General features: G+C 51.3%; 1 protein-coding gene across 2 annotated transcripts in view; it reads right to left on the bottom strand.

Moving 5' to 3' along the window:
- Positions 1–229: 229 nt before the first annotated feature.
- The window catches only part of SUFU (SUFU negative regulator of hedgehog signaling), an 84,224-nt gene continuing 70,058 nt past the window's right edge, over positions 230–14,395 (bottom strand). For both annotated transcript variants that reach the window (XM_035547766.2, XM_035547765.2), the window contains exons 11-12: positions 4,231–4,299; positions 230–721 (exon numbers count right to left, since the gene is read on the bottom strand). In XM_035547766.2, the coding sequence (XP_035403659.1) occupies positions 632–721; positions 4,231–4,299 (159 nt within the window). In that variant the 3' untranslated portion in view covers positions 230–631. The remainder of the gene's footprint in view (positions 722–4,230; positions 4,300–14,395) is intronic.

Consider the following 14,395-nt stretch of genomic DNA (forward strand, 5'->3'; position numbering starts at 1 on the left):
CCAACACTTAAAACATGCCTAATTTGAGGGCAGGGAGGATCTGGGTTTGTTTTTCTTGACTGAACTAGAAAGTTCATCTTTAAATCTGTTCAGCTTCAAGCATGTGAGCTTTTGGCCTCCTTTAAACAGGGGAAATACCATTCCGTTTCTGAAAAGAAAAAAAAAATAGCACATGGAAGAACAGTTCTGCAGTCAGTAAAAGTTTGGCTAACAAAAGGACTCCAGAGTCACGTAAAGAACATTTAATCCATGGATTATAGGCTCGCACCTGGCAGAATGCATGTGTAAATACAGGCGTGCAGAGCATCTACACCCTGGGCTAAGGCAGAGGGGAGTTCTGTAGCTAGGAGAGAGAAAGGGTTCTTACTACTAATTTTCATAGTTAAATATTTCTCACTCGCACTCACACATACGCAGGCTGTTCCCAGAGAGCTCAGCCTTGGGAAGGATAAAGGAAAGGGCTCAGTTCGGTCTGGGCTGGTGCTGAGGAGCTCCTCTTCCGTTTGCAGTGGTTGTGCAGCAAACTCTTTTATTTGCAGGCAGAGTTTTTACTGCATTAATTATCCTGTGAGTCACTGGGTAATGGACAGTAACTTGGCTCTCCCAGTCGTTAGGAGGGTGTAATTCAGCTCTAATGCAGCGGGTTGTCGAACACAGCATCTGGCAAGATGGAGACTTTCAGTTTCTTTTCGGGCCAGCTGTACTCCTTTGGAAGTTTAAACTGTAAGGCAACACAGAGAACCAGTTAACATATATCTCTGCAACCTCATCCACAGGAAAAAAACCAAACTCGTTACAAAGGCAGGCAGCCCCATGTTATTACTATTATTTAAAACAAGAGGCCACTAGGAAAACATTTCCCCATCAGTATGTTTTGGACAGCAGTGGACATTAGATAATGTGGCCTGTGCCTCAGCTGCCAAAGTAAAGTTAGGAGATTTCAACCCGAGCATTATTTATTTCATCAGATGGATTCCGGAGGGTTTCTGCTCCCATCACCATCTCCCCTCCCTGATCACACTGAAAATTCCCAAGTCTCTCCCCTCCCACCCGACCGTGTCCCTTTCCCTCCACCTGGCCCCCGGAGCCCCCCGTTTGCTTCAGAGGGAGAATTTTGGCACGCAGGGCGGGGTGTACACGAGCTAGCGAGGCTCTGCTGGGGGACAGAATCAAGAGGGCTTGCAAGGGGCTCGGGGAGGGCAACCAGGAGGGCAACCTGTGCCCCGGGGAGGGGCAGGGTGCCTGAGCAGCACTTCTGCTCCAGCCCAACCCACCCGGTATAAAGGCTTTGCTGAGTGCCCGTACAACGCCTCGCATTCGCACAGGCACTCAGCTGCTCGGGCTGTTTTGCAAACACAGATTGAAGCGCGGGGAATGGAGATTTTTGCCCTGGTCTGGTTTACACAGCAGTGTCTCTGGCCAATGTTTCCCAAACAGAGCAAGCCTCCTGTCCCACGCGTCCCATCGCTGCTCCAGGACACCCTGCCCAAGGCTACGAAGTCACCCCCACATCTCTGCCCCCAAAACATGACCGCCTGGGACAGAGGTCCAAGGAGCCCCTGTCGCAACCACGTGCACTCACACAGAGCTCTCAAAAACTGCGAGGGGGTGCAGGAGGGAGGGTGGAACCGAACCATCACAGGGAGGAAGGACACCGGCCATTCCCAGGCATTAACATCCCCGCAGGGGTTAACATGGACCAGGCCCTCCCATCGCAAAGGGCAGGCACAAAAGGATGGAGCAGGGGCAGCTTGGGAGGCATTCGTGGGGTTGACAAGTGCAGTCCCGGAGCAAGAAAAGCTCCCCCTCAGTGTCACTTCAATTTTGTTCTCACTGCTGAGCTGGCAAGGACATGCCTAAGAGTGCAAGCAGTCCAAAAAAATGCAAACACGCTAGATGTAGAGCTAGCAAAGGCTTCAAATCCTTACGTGGCAACATGGCAGCTGGTTATATACTGTTCTCTTTGAGGCTCCTTCAGGCTACAGATCTGCCCTGGCCATGGCTGGCTGACAACCACTTCTGGGCCTGCGTTTCAGGCAACCCCGCTGCCTGGCCTGAGGGTCCAGAACACATCGGGGACAGCTCTGGAAGCCAGTTTGCAGGATGATTTTGCCTAAAACCGTGCTGCACCCGTGGCATAGCACCGGCTGACGCAGCAGTAGTCCCTGACACCCCTACGGCTCTCCCAGGGAGGAATCTCGCTGGGATCCCACACCACCAGCGACAAACGGACCTGGAGGCAGCTGCTTCAGGACCACTGCAGACACAGCGATCCTCTCCTGCAAGAGTCCTCTGACCAAGGCCAACAGTGCTGGAAGCTACACGGGGCTACGTACATCAGAGAGTTGGTGCAAGAGAAAAGTGACCTGCAAATGGTCCGCCTTTATCCCATTAGCTGTCTGTCTTCCCGTAAGAGCCCCACTCTGAAGGACATTAACGCGCTCAGTGGCAGGTTGCTGCTGGAGAAGTTCCCCTCCAGCTGCCTGCTCCAGAGCAAGGACGGCTCTAGCAGGTTACGACTTTGCTCCTGACCTTGCTCTGCCTGCAGCCCACGCACCAGGGCGACTTGCACTTGGTACCCATCGACCCTAATATGCCAGGCTGGCGGGTCAGGGGCTGACCGTGATCCGGGGGCACAGCAGGATCATTCAGGATACTGGCTACCACGAACTCCTACTTTTTCTCCTCTAGGAAACATCAACAGTCCCAGTCCCACTTAGGGCTGGTTTTTTTTTTTTAACTCAAGCTCTGTGTATAGCTTGCACCATATAATCTAGTGGTCCCATCCAGCCCAGGGGACCCTTCTGAGTTCAAGGTCTAGGGTATGTAAAAAATAAGCTGAAGCTACTCAAACAGCTAATTTCACTTAACAGGGGCAGCTCGTTATGTAGCGAAGGAAAGGCTTTCCTTGCAGCGCCGACGGGGCTTCATTCAACCACATGAATATCATCAGGAACCAGCCAGGGCTGCTGAGGAATGCGTGAAGTTGGCCCGAACTGGGATCCTGCAACTTACAAATCCTTGGAGGGATCTAGATGCTGAAAGATCACATTTCATCTCAAGCATTTTTCCTTTTCGTAAACAGCAGCGGTTCCAAAGCGCTCCTCTCGGAGAAGCCATCCTTTGCGTTTGTTTGTTTTTCGCTTTTTAATTTAGCAAAGTCCCAGCAGCTCGGAGGCGAGCTGCCATGCCCAGTGCCTTCGCCTCTCAGCGGAGAGCAACGCGAGCCGTGCGAAGCCTTAACTGCAGGGCCTGCAGACCAAGAGCTCCCGGGCTCCCATGTCACCGGCAAAAAGGAGCTTTGGATTAGGTTTAACTGGATAAAAGCTGGCCTGAAAGTCCCTGCCCAGCCAGCAGCGTGCTCCCCTCGCTCACGCAGCGAAGAACACCCTGGCATTAAATCAGCTCCGGATTAAATAATTAGAGCCCTGCGATTTTTCCTGGGGGGAGGGGAGCGGGGCGAGGGATGGGAGGGCTGCTCCGCAAGCCAAGGAAAGTTTCTTTAGAGTCTGCAGGGAGCTGTAAAAAATGGGATTAAAAATATTACATGTCATTTCTGCCACTGCTCTTTGAAGTCAGGCAGAATATTTATATGGCATGCATGGGAGACAGGGTGTTAAATGTTCCCCAGGAAGAGATCACATGGCAAGGGGAAGTTTAGCACCGCACAGCAAAGCTTTCTAAAGCTCCCTCGGCTGCTGCTGCAACGCTTCCAGGCTGGTGATGGTCTTTTGCACATTGTGCGCTGGCTTACAGGGGCGGCAGGTGAAGGCCAAGCAGCAGACGTGAAAAACCCCCCGTCTGCTCCCCAAAGTGGAAAAAGGAGGCCCCTAGGACAGATTGTTCGGCAGCGAACGTGCTGCCACCGCTTTCAGCCTTTCTGAGAGGGGGAGAGGAGGTGTGCTGGGGGCTGCTCTTGAGGATGTTGTTATCCACAGCACGGAGACAAACCCTGATACCCGGCCGAGGGGCGGCACCGCTTCGACTCGGGGTGCTCAGATACCGAGTTGGGAACGATGCGCAGCACCTCCTGTAACACCCACCGCTGCCCTGCATTTCTTGCAATTCCTTCTCTCAGTGCCTTAGCCCACAGCAGATGTGATGTGAAGGTCTAGCAAAGCCTCGAGCCTACAGGGCAGGGCTGGATCAAAGCAAGCTGCGGGACGGGGCAAGCTGCGGCGTTGCTCTCTGGGGCAGTACCTGGGGGATGCGGGAACAAGGCAGCCTTACCTCCTCCGGAGAATTCAGATCTTCTAAATCTTCCAGCATTCTCTCTACGAACTCTTCGGTCAACAGGATCTGCAAAGGAAAGACAGCAGTTTATGCCTCTGCACTCCTAGTTTTAGCTAATTGCCAAGCAGCAGAACAACTTCTGCACTTGAGCAGACCGGACCAGCTCACTCCTTCCCCACGTCCTTCTTCCCTGCAACACAAAGGTTTGAGGGCAGGAGCTCCCAACTTTGCCTCTCGCCTCAACCGCTGCAAAAAATGTTAAAATTATACGGCAATCTTTTTTGACCCTCAATTATCTTCCTAAGTCTAAAATTAGAGGCTCGGCTTTAGACAGACGGAGTGGGGAAGGAGGAAAAGGGGTCAAGATAACTGCCAGAGAGGCAGTGGGAGACAGAGCTGCTTTCATCTGATTCCTTGAAGTGAAGCTCACAGCTGAATTAGAGAACAGCGGTGCAGTGAGAGCCCGAAACCTGTGCAGAGCCAGAGCTCTGGGCAGGCGGAGGGCTGTGTCTGACACACTGTGTTGTTTAGACACACTGAGCGCTTGGTAATGGAGGTGCCCGTGGTGGGAGCTGAAGTCCCAGGACCCTGCCTGTGGCTCCTGGGGACCCTTCCCACTCCTTGCCAGGGCAGCAAACGCAAAGTAGCCCATGAAAGGGGCTGCTGACAGGCCGAAATCCCCAGCTGAGGGCCACGGCTCCACGAAGCCCCCCAAGTCACACAGACGGGAGACACCGGGGGGAACCAGCCCCAGGAGTTCAAGGGGAGAAACCACCACCCTCTTTAAAAAAGCACGCATGAGCCAAAAGCAACCACGTCCTGCCTCTCCGTGCAACAGCCACGAAGGCCAGAGCTGCAGGCACCCAGCGGGTTTGGCATGGGAGCCGAGATGGCCGTGCGGGACGAGGCCAAGGTCCCCACGCGGCGCGGGGGCGTCGCAGTGGCGTTCCTGGGAGTTGGGTTGCAGCAGTGCCCGGTGGCTTATCCCCAGTTCGGCCTACAGGTCTGGTTCTTCCCCACCGCTCCTCCTTTCCTTCCTTCGCTCCACCCTTTCCTCTGTCCCTGGCACCGCTTTCCATCCCGAAGGGAGCACCGTCCCCAGGCCCCTTCCTCACCCTCCCCTGGCCCTGGAGAATTGAAAACACTAAATCCAGATCTGAGAGCTACGATGCTTCTGAACTTCTCTTCCCTTCTACCTTGCCACCACTGTGCTCTGATTTCCCTGGGGATGAGGGAGCTACAGCCTCCCCTCTCCATCACATTTCCCTCCCTGCTTAGCTTCGACCTGCAGCAGGCTTCAGGCCAGGGTTTACGACTGAGCTGCTCAGCGTGGACACAGGCAGCTCCACCAGGCCTCTCCGCTCATACCTCGAACCTGGAAAAAAAACCCACAACCCTGCTGCAGCCAGGAGCCAGGACCTCGCTGCTTTGGACACGACTCTGCAACCTGGCACCACTCCGCAGACTGGCGAGCCGAGAAACATCGCGCTGAAACACGCAGTGCCACCGCAAACTGCTGCAGTCTCCTTGCAGGAGGCCGTAACCGCTCTGCCTGTTGGACTGGAGACACTCGTTTGTTGGCTGCCTGCAGAACGAGGAAGCCGGCTGGCCGGGCTGGAGGCAGGAGGGCGACCCGACCGCTCAGCTCCGGAGGAAGAGCTGGGTGGGGAGCCGGGGCTCCGGCGCGGAGCAGATCGCTTTCTGCGGAGGTGCAGCCTGCAACGGGGCGAGGGAATGAAAACAATTTGGCAGGCATCGAAACGCAGAGAGCAGCCGGAAAAAGGAGGAGGAATTGGTATTCACAGCAATCAGGCAAGGAGGAAATGAATATTCAGCCCTCCACGGATGAGCAAAAATGCCAGAGGCTGGGACGGGTGAGAGAGCAGGAATGAGGAGCCACGGCTTTGGCAGAGGAACTAGGCGAGGAGCAGAGCAGGAAGACCCCTGGGCGCTCCCAAGGTGCCAGAGGCAGGGGAGAAATGGGAACCACGTGTGCAACGCAGCCAGCTGCTCTTAGCCTGGTGGAAAACAAGGCAGGGTGTGCAGGGGTAAGCAGCAAAGGGTAGAGAGAGTGAAGGGGGGACAGGTCAGCTCTTGGCTAAGCCACAGGCTCGCAGAGCAGGGACAAGCCCACGCGGAGCACTGTGGCTAGCACCGACCTGGGGAGCGATCCCCGGAGCTGCCTGAGCCCATCTGCAGCTCGCTGCCACCCTCTCAGCAGAATTTGTTAATCTAGCTGAACAAAAACCAAATTCCACGGATTTAGCGAGCCGAACTGGTTCCCTGAAGGGCCTGACAAGTGGAGTGGGACAGCCGTCTGCAGCTCAGCTGTCTCAGGGACCGTGTTTGTGGGATCTCAGCGACGGCAGCCTACGCTGTGCAGCGCCATGGAGCAGGCTGAGAAAAGATCGCAGCGCCGTTCTGCCAGCCCTGCACAGACACTTAACTTTGGTGGAGGGCAAGCGTCTACGGCTGCAGTGACAAACCGCTGCAGTGACATTCACGCAGCGCGTCACTCGGAGCCCGTCCTAAAGAGCCAGCCGCAGCCTGCGTCAGAAAAAAAATACCCCAAACCCGACTACCCCGCGCAGCTGGGGAAACCTGCCCTAATTCCTGGAGCAGAAGGGAGTCTCTGAAACATGGGTGTAACCAGAGGTGCACGCGAGCTGGTCCCTTGGCAGCACTCTTGAACTCTCTGGAGGATGCAGGGGAAGGCAGGAGCTCTCAGCACACCAGCTGCTGGAGAAAGCTTTGAAGCAAGAAGTACAGCGATCCTGGATTCGCAGCCAGCCAAGACTTCCCCTCTTAGAAGCAGCCCAATTTAAACAGCCCAAGAGCATTAAGGTCTGGCCATAGATCAGGCTGACACCCACACCTGCGATCAGCAAAACCAGCTTTGTGCTGGTGAGCGAGTCCTTGCTCCTATGGAGGAGGATGAGAATAAATCCGATCCCATCTCAGCTTCTCTCACTCACAATATTTCAGGTTTCCAGTTCTTGTAGCATGCCTGCTCCTGCACAGTATGATACCCCATTACATTAACACACACACGTTATATGTGCATGATATTAAAGGTGACATTCCCAGCAAATAAACATGACAGACTGCCATTGCTCTAGGCACCTAATTTAATTTCCTTTGGGATTTAAACCTTAGAAGCTCAAATTAAACAAATAGGCCCTGTTCACTTTATATTTCAGACCTGAATCTAGAGTTTTCCTCTGATGCTGTTAGCCGATCTTATCAACAGGACACTGCACAGAGATCATAATGATGAAGCAGCTTTTTCGCTCCACAAAGGAGAACAGAGCTGCAGCTAGGGGAAAAGTCTCTGCGAGCTGGAAGGCAAATGAAACTGTCCCTAAATGCAGAGACAGCCTTTTTCCCCCATGAAATCCCTTGGCCACTGCTGAAGTGACGGAGCTCTCCCGAGGAGCAGCGGGTGTCCCCCAGCGCTGCAGCAGCTTGGTGCTCGCAGCTCTGTGTTTTTACAGCTCTGTGCAAACATTCTTGCCTGCCCGGCCTGCTGAAGCTGGTTGCAGGGTGTAGCTCGGCCTTTGTGATGGCTGTTTGCAGTATGTACAAGGGAATGGCCTCGCCAACCAGCTGGGAATATCTGGGACATTCCCTTTGGTGCTGCACAGTCCTGCTTGCACCAGGATCTCCGTGACCTGACCCGGAGAGGCCCAGGCAGATGCCATCCCATTGCTAGCAGATCCATAGTCCATTCCCCATGAGCTTTGAGTCTCTGTGAACGTTGGTAATGCTGCAGGTGCTTGGAAGAGGATGACTACCCTAAAGATGAGTCCCAGTTTTCTATCACAGGTACCTTCCACGCAACCAGGGCCAAAAATTTTGGTTCTAATAGCCGCATGTGTCCAGACGCACTACGAAATACCACGCCAGGCAGCCTCGTTCAGGTGGATGCGTTCAGGGAACGCGCTGGCTGCGAGCATGATGTCTCCCTCTCGTGGCAAGTCCCACCTGAGCCTGCTCAAACCTGCTTCTTACCTACGGGACTCTGCTACAGGTCAAGTGAAGGAGACTGTGTTGAAGCTTTCATTGTTGAAGCTTCCATGCCCGCAGATAGTTGAGAAACCTGTATCGTGACTCCTTACAGGTAGGCAGCTGCAAATGCAGGAAAACAGGTGAGATCTGAAGATGTACACAAGGTCATGGGGCTCTGGAACAGTTCATCTGACTTTGAAAGCAACCTGTGCTTAGTAAAACATTAAAGACTTTATAGTCAGCTTACAGGTACCATACACACCTAGCACCCCACCTCTCGCTTTAGGGTTCAACCCTACCACGAGGACTTGACATTCTGTGACCACAGGTCACGCCGATGCTGATAGCCCGGCACATCTGGCAAGTCTCTGGTCAAAGACGACCCTCGGAAGCTGAGCTAGGAGCTGAGCTGCAGCTCTGTCCAGCTTCAGGGAACACGCTTTGTCCAAGGCAAGAAGAGACTGACCCAGGGACAATTACGCAGAGATGCTTTAACTGATAATACCCATTTTTCTTGCCTACCTCGAAACAAAACCAAACGATCCCACACTTTGCCCTAGTGCTTTGTTTGCATTAAACATTGCCACTAGCTTTTCTAACAGGTTTGTCAAAGAAAAGAAAACGTGTTTTATTAGATCTGGACTTAGCACAGAGCTGGCTTGCATGGCTCAGCCAGAGAAGGTGGGGACACGTCGCAATAAACCCCTGTGTAAATCCCAACCCTCCTCAGACACTGCCCATCCATACAGATGCTGTGCCTGGAATGGGTGGAGCAGCTGTACCCTAAGCCGCATGTCATCTGTTACCTCTGCAAATACCCAGCAGCTTTTAGGAGCCCTTTGCCCTAAAATCGTTTCAGACTAATTCCTGTCGACAGCCCAACAAAAAATGCAGCTAAGGCGTGTCAGCATTCCCCCCTGAACTTAAACGTTACCCGCAAACCCCCTCATGAATCGTGCTTTGTGCCACTAGCACCCCCCAGCCCATCTCTCCACTGTCCCCCTGGCTTGGCCTTATTCGTGCTGCCTTGCTTTGGTTGCAAGTGGTTCAGGGCCTTGTCACCACACCTTTTTCTGTCATGCCCAGCCCTGGCACTGGCTCCAGAGGTACCAGTACTGCAGCAAACACCTTCAATGGGAAATTCCGTTCTTGCTCTTCCAGGAGATTCATAACCCTCCGTGTGAAGGAAAACATCCACTCGCAGATGCCTTAGGGACCCTATTGCTTCACACCGTGATGTTACAATCCCAGAAGAGGAAGTATAGGATGACGCTGGAAGATTTTGACCTTGTGGGATCTCTCCATGACATTCCCAGCTACAAAGCTAGTCCCGGGGGCTCCTCGTAGCCCAGCCTGACAAGACCCATCTTGCAGACAGGGCTGCCTGCAGTGAGCACACAAAGTTTGGTTCAGCTAGAGAGGGCTGGCAAGGGAGCCAAGAGGACAGGCAATACCCATTCTTTCAGAGTGAAAATGCTACAGAAGAACAGGCATTTCAGGGAATGCTCCGAGCAGATGAGAGAAGAGCTACACACAGTAGCCAAAATGTACTTTGAGTAGCAAGGGAGAGGCATTAGGCTGTCGGATAGTCAGCCAGCTTAAGAAGGATGGAAGACCTTGACTCATCTAAAACTAGCCTGGACAAAGCACTAGGGAACACGCTGCAGAAGGGTTGATATGGAAAGGATCGTGATGACCTAACGGGATGTTTTAACCTCTAATGCAAGCTTTTCCTGGTGTCTCGTGAATTCAGACAGTGAGAAAGAAGAACAAAAGGGGATATAAAGCTATGAGGTTTTGTGCAGTGCTGGGGGGATGATGATATACCTACTGGAAAGCGTTAGCTTAGATTGTCCTAGGCCTGGCCAAGAATTTGGGGAAAGCAACCTAAAAGATTTAGAAAATGTTTTTCTTGGGACAGATATATAAAACTGTTTTGGGTAAGAGCAGGTTGTAGTTGTACGTGACTGAAGCCAGTTTGCGGGCACTGTCCTTAAACTCACCAGGCTAGGCACAGCACATCTAGTTTGGTTCTGGGCACATCTATTCAAGCTGGGGAGACCAAAACCCATCCCCTACCACTTCAAAAGAGGACTTGGCCCATAGCTGCCACTTACAGGCGAGCATCTCAAGTACCAGAGTAGCTCTTCCAAATGTTACTTTGAACCTCTGCTGCTGCCATTATGCCAATGTGCATAAATGATTTAACATGTGGTATAGCAGAGAGAAGAACCAGATGTGCTCATTTCCAGGGGAATGTCCTAACGCTACCGGAACAGAGTCATTCTCTTGTGCTGTCTCTGTGACTAATTCAGTGTTTTATATGATGTGGAACGACTCCAATTGGATGAGCTGAGGAAGAACCAAAATACCCTATAGCTGTGGTGCCCATAAAGCTAAGAAGTAGAAATAGGGGCTGAAATAAAAGCAAGGGAATAGAACATGAGTTTCTCATATCCTGGGTGAGTGTTTTATCCCCCAAACACTGATTAGAGAAGGCAAAACTTCTAACAACTCCAGTTCCATTCTGCAAAACTAGATTTTTTTGGGGCTGTTTTTATTGAAGAAAACCTTCTATTTCTGGTTTCATTCAACACAAAGGGATTTTTTTCTCCTTTTGGTTTCTTTAAGGCTTTTGTTTCAGCAAGAAAAACTGAAAAATATTTAAAGATTGAGCTCGGTCTGATCTTCTTTCCCAGATTTTTCACTTAGGTTGCCAAACCAAAAGAATGGATCGTCCCCTATGACCCTGCTCACTGCAATCTCCCCCCACCCTACAAGTGCCAGCACAGATAGCACATGTTGATAGCTCCTGAATGCTGGGTGCTTCCCACAGGTTCCAGGTACCTATCCTGCCTATAAACTTGCTTGTTTAACATTTTCTGTGAGACATTTGACCTTGCTGTCCTAAACCTCAACTTATTTTTCCATGCTGGATGTCTTGGTTTTGATTTTTTTTAAGGGTTTTTAGGAGAAAAGGAATCAAGTTATCTCAAAGAGGTGTTTTGGAAAACGTATCTTTTGACAGTGCTAACAAATGTGGATAATCATTTTGTTGCAAACAACTGGAAGTACCCCTCAGGAGGAGGGCTACAAAGATTAGCAAAAAATGTTCTAGAGGTCAAAGGAGCCCTTCTCTCCATCATGAGAACGCTTTGCCAAGACAGAAGCCTCTGGAAGTGACTGTTGGCAGAATAATGAACTGAAGAGCCCTTCTTCATTGAGCACGTCCTTGCCCAAGACAGCTTTTCCCCAAACACAGGGCATAGGCAGCTAAGTAGGACTTTCCCTTCCGATCATTCCTCCGAGCAATGAGGAATTGCTATGGCACCACGCACATCAGGACGAAAGGCAGGGAAACTCTCCAGCGCTCTCAGCATTTCTGCTGGAAGTCAGGCAATGTGGAGGAGGAGAAGGAATTTGCCAACTTGAATGAAGGGGAGGAGAGAAAAGCAGAGACGGGCCAGGATGAGGGGAAGACAAAGACAGAAAAACAGGATGGAGGGCAGACCAGAGGCCAAAGCCGGAGGCGACACAAAGGGTAGGGAGACGGGAGCAGAACCCCGTTTCCACAGCCTCAGCATCCACGCAGTGACTGCTGGACGCTGCAAAGCCACTGGCACAGGAGGCGAGCAAAGCGTCCTCCGGCAGGGGCTGGTGCCAGAGGATAACACCCCACCGCAGCTCAGCTCACGTGGAGACAGACCTTGTGCTGAGAATTGGAGGGCGCCAACTGCAAATGAACCATAGCTTCCATCTGCCTAACAGCATTTGTTTTGAAACGGAGTAAATTACCTGGAAAAAAAAAAACAAAAACCAACCACCCTCTACATTCAGAGACCAGCAATATTGGGCACACAAAACTTTGGAAATGGCTGAATAGAGATTGCCTGCGCAATGCTAATTTGGCCCCAGCGTACGTCTGCATCACGAAACAAATCTGTAATCACAAGATCGCCTGCAGTTTTTCTCCCACAAGACCTCTGCCCTGCTCAGTCCTCAGGATGGTTCTGCTCACTGAATGCAGCATTAGTCATCATTTCTTTTCATTATCATTCAAGTTGTTTGCCCGTTCCCTCCTACTCTCTTCCCCTTTATTTAGTATGCTCCATCCGACTACTGCCAGCATGGATTACACTGGAAGCACCTAATCTTACCGTCCTTACTGCTTGCACAGTCTCTGACGTGCTCAGCCTCACATTTCTGCGAGGCAGGGAGCGCTCCTCTCCGTGCAGCAGATGGGGGAGGGAGCTAAAAGAAGCTGAGACCTGACAAAGTCTCTGAGAAAACCTGTAAGAGCAGGGGGTTGAACATGAGTCGTCGACTCCCAGGCTGAACCCTACACCCCATAGAGTTCCCTTTCTCTCTCCTGACCTGTAAGAATGAATTTTAATATCTTCCTGAAATTGCTTCTGGTGTTCATCTGTGGTGCTGGAATGCTTGGCAAGCACTGAATTAACCTTCACAGGATGACTGGAAGGTTTTCCTTAACAGACAGGGGAAAACAAGCGAAGAGGAAATTGAGTCTGAACGTCCACTTCTTGCAGGTGCCTGCCTCAAGACTCGCAGGTCTCTGTTTTCCAGCCCACTCAGCACTGTGGGGCACAGGGGATCTGCAATAGAATTCCTCCTGGCCTCGGGTGCTGCTGGCAACATGGATCAGACCTCGGGTCTCAAGCTGACCATCCAGAAAATAAGGAACACAAACTCATTTGCCACCTGTGAATATTTTAGCTTAAGAATCTAGAATAACATTGAGAAAGAACAGAGTAATAGAGGCAGGGACAGGATCCAGTTCTCCAGGGTAACATTTAACAGGCTTCACCATGGGACTATTGTGATTTTTTGCAATTACCTGCCTCATTCACTACACACCTTCTAATTCTGACAAACAAACGAAGTGGAAGTCCTATGGGCGAGAGTCTACCTTACTCCATACTCCTGATTCATTCCCAAAACACGCTGTATCCTTGTGCACTGAATGAGGCATACCTTGTAAAAAAAATAAATCTAATCATTCAATTAGATATGGCACTGAAATAGACATACGTAGCAGGGGCAAGACTGTTGTTCAAATACTTCTTAAATTCTGTATGCTTGATTTTGCAGTTAACGAGGACTCTTTAACTATAGGTTTGTTTTTACTGCACTGTATTGGCTTGTATGTCAGAGTTTGCAGCAATATCTGATGCGTAACATGCACGTTGCACATGATCAAAGACTCGACTGTCATCTTCTTCCCTAGAACAATGACTGCCTAAAGCAGCAGGAGCAGAAATTATCTGAAGGTAGTGTTAAACAAACCTCCTTCTCCCCTCTGGGGAGAGTAAGCAGTCCAGGTGAGCAAGGTAGGAGGGGAGAACAGTCTGCTTTGTGCTAGACAGGCAGAGAGCTCCACATAAAAGCAGGGGAGCTTTGCAGAAGCATGTCCTGACTCCCATCACTGGAGACTTAATGATGGTAATTCCCAAAGGATGATGCATGCTGACAGGCTTTGACACAAACTACCCCAGGATAATATTAATATGTATTAAAGGCTCAGGCAACTTTATTGGGTCGGGCTTGATCAGTAACACATTTCAACAGAGCGTCTCTATCATCTGCCTGAACATAAGCAAGGGAGGGAAGGAGAACACACGCACAACCTCACCTTGCTTCGGGTAGGTTTACAGGCAAACAAGGTTGATCTGTGATGAACTGCATGCTTGGCACAGCTCAGACCAAGGCCCTCGGACACTCTGCCGCGAATACAAATGTCTCTGTGGGGCAGTTATTGTCAGAGTCTGTGTGCGAGATCAACATCCTTAACCCCTGACGCTGGGCCAGACAGCTCCTGCACAGCCTTTCACCGTGCATCTGGGACATCTACCCCTCGGAAAGGAGAGGAGAGGAGGCAAGGGGTGCTTAGGAGGCAGTGTGGGGACACTGCTGCCACAGCACTGGGGGAAGGGGGAATGGAAGAAAGAAGGGCGGAAGCCTTTGATCATGTGTAATGTTAATGCAAGTGTTACACATCAGAGGCTCTGCCACAGTAACTAGCATATAAACAGGAGTCTAGTGTTAACAAGGAGGGCTTCTTGAATATGTTTGTATGTTTCCGAGTCAAAGCAATTTCCCTATTCAACAATACATGACACAGTGGAAGAAGTTCAGA

This window comes from Cygnus atratus, chromosome 7, assembly GCF_013377495.2.
Source record: "Cygnus atratus isolate AKBS03 ecotype Queensland, Australia chromosome 7, CAtr_DNAZoo_HiC_assembly, whole genome shotgun sequence".
In the NCBI taxonomy this organism is placed as follows: domain Eukaryota; kingdom Metazoa; phylum Chordata; class Aves; order Anseriformes; family Anatidae; genus Cygnus; species Cygnus atratus.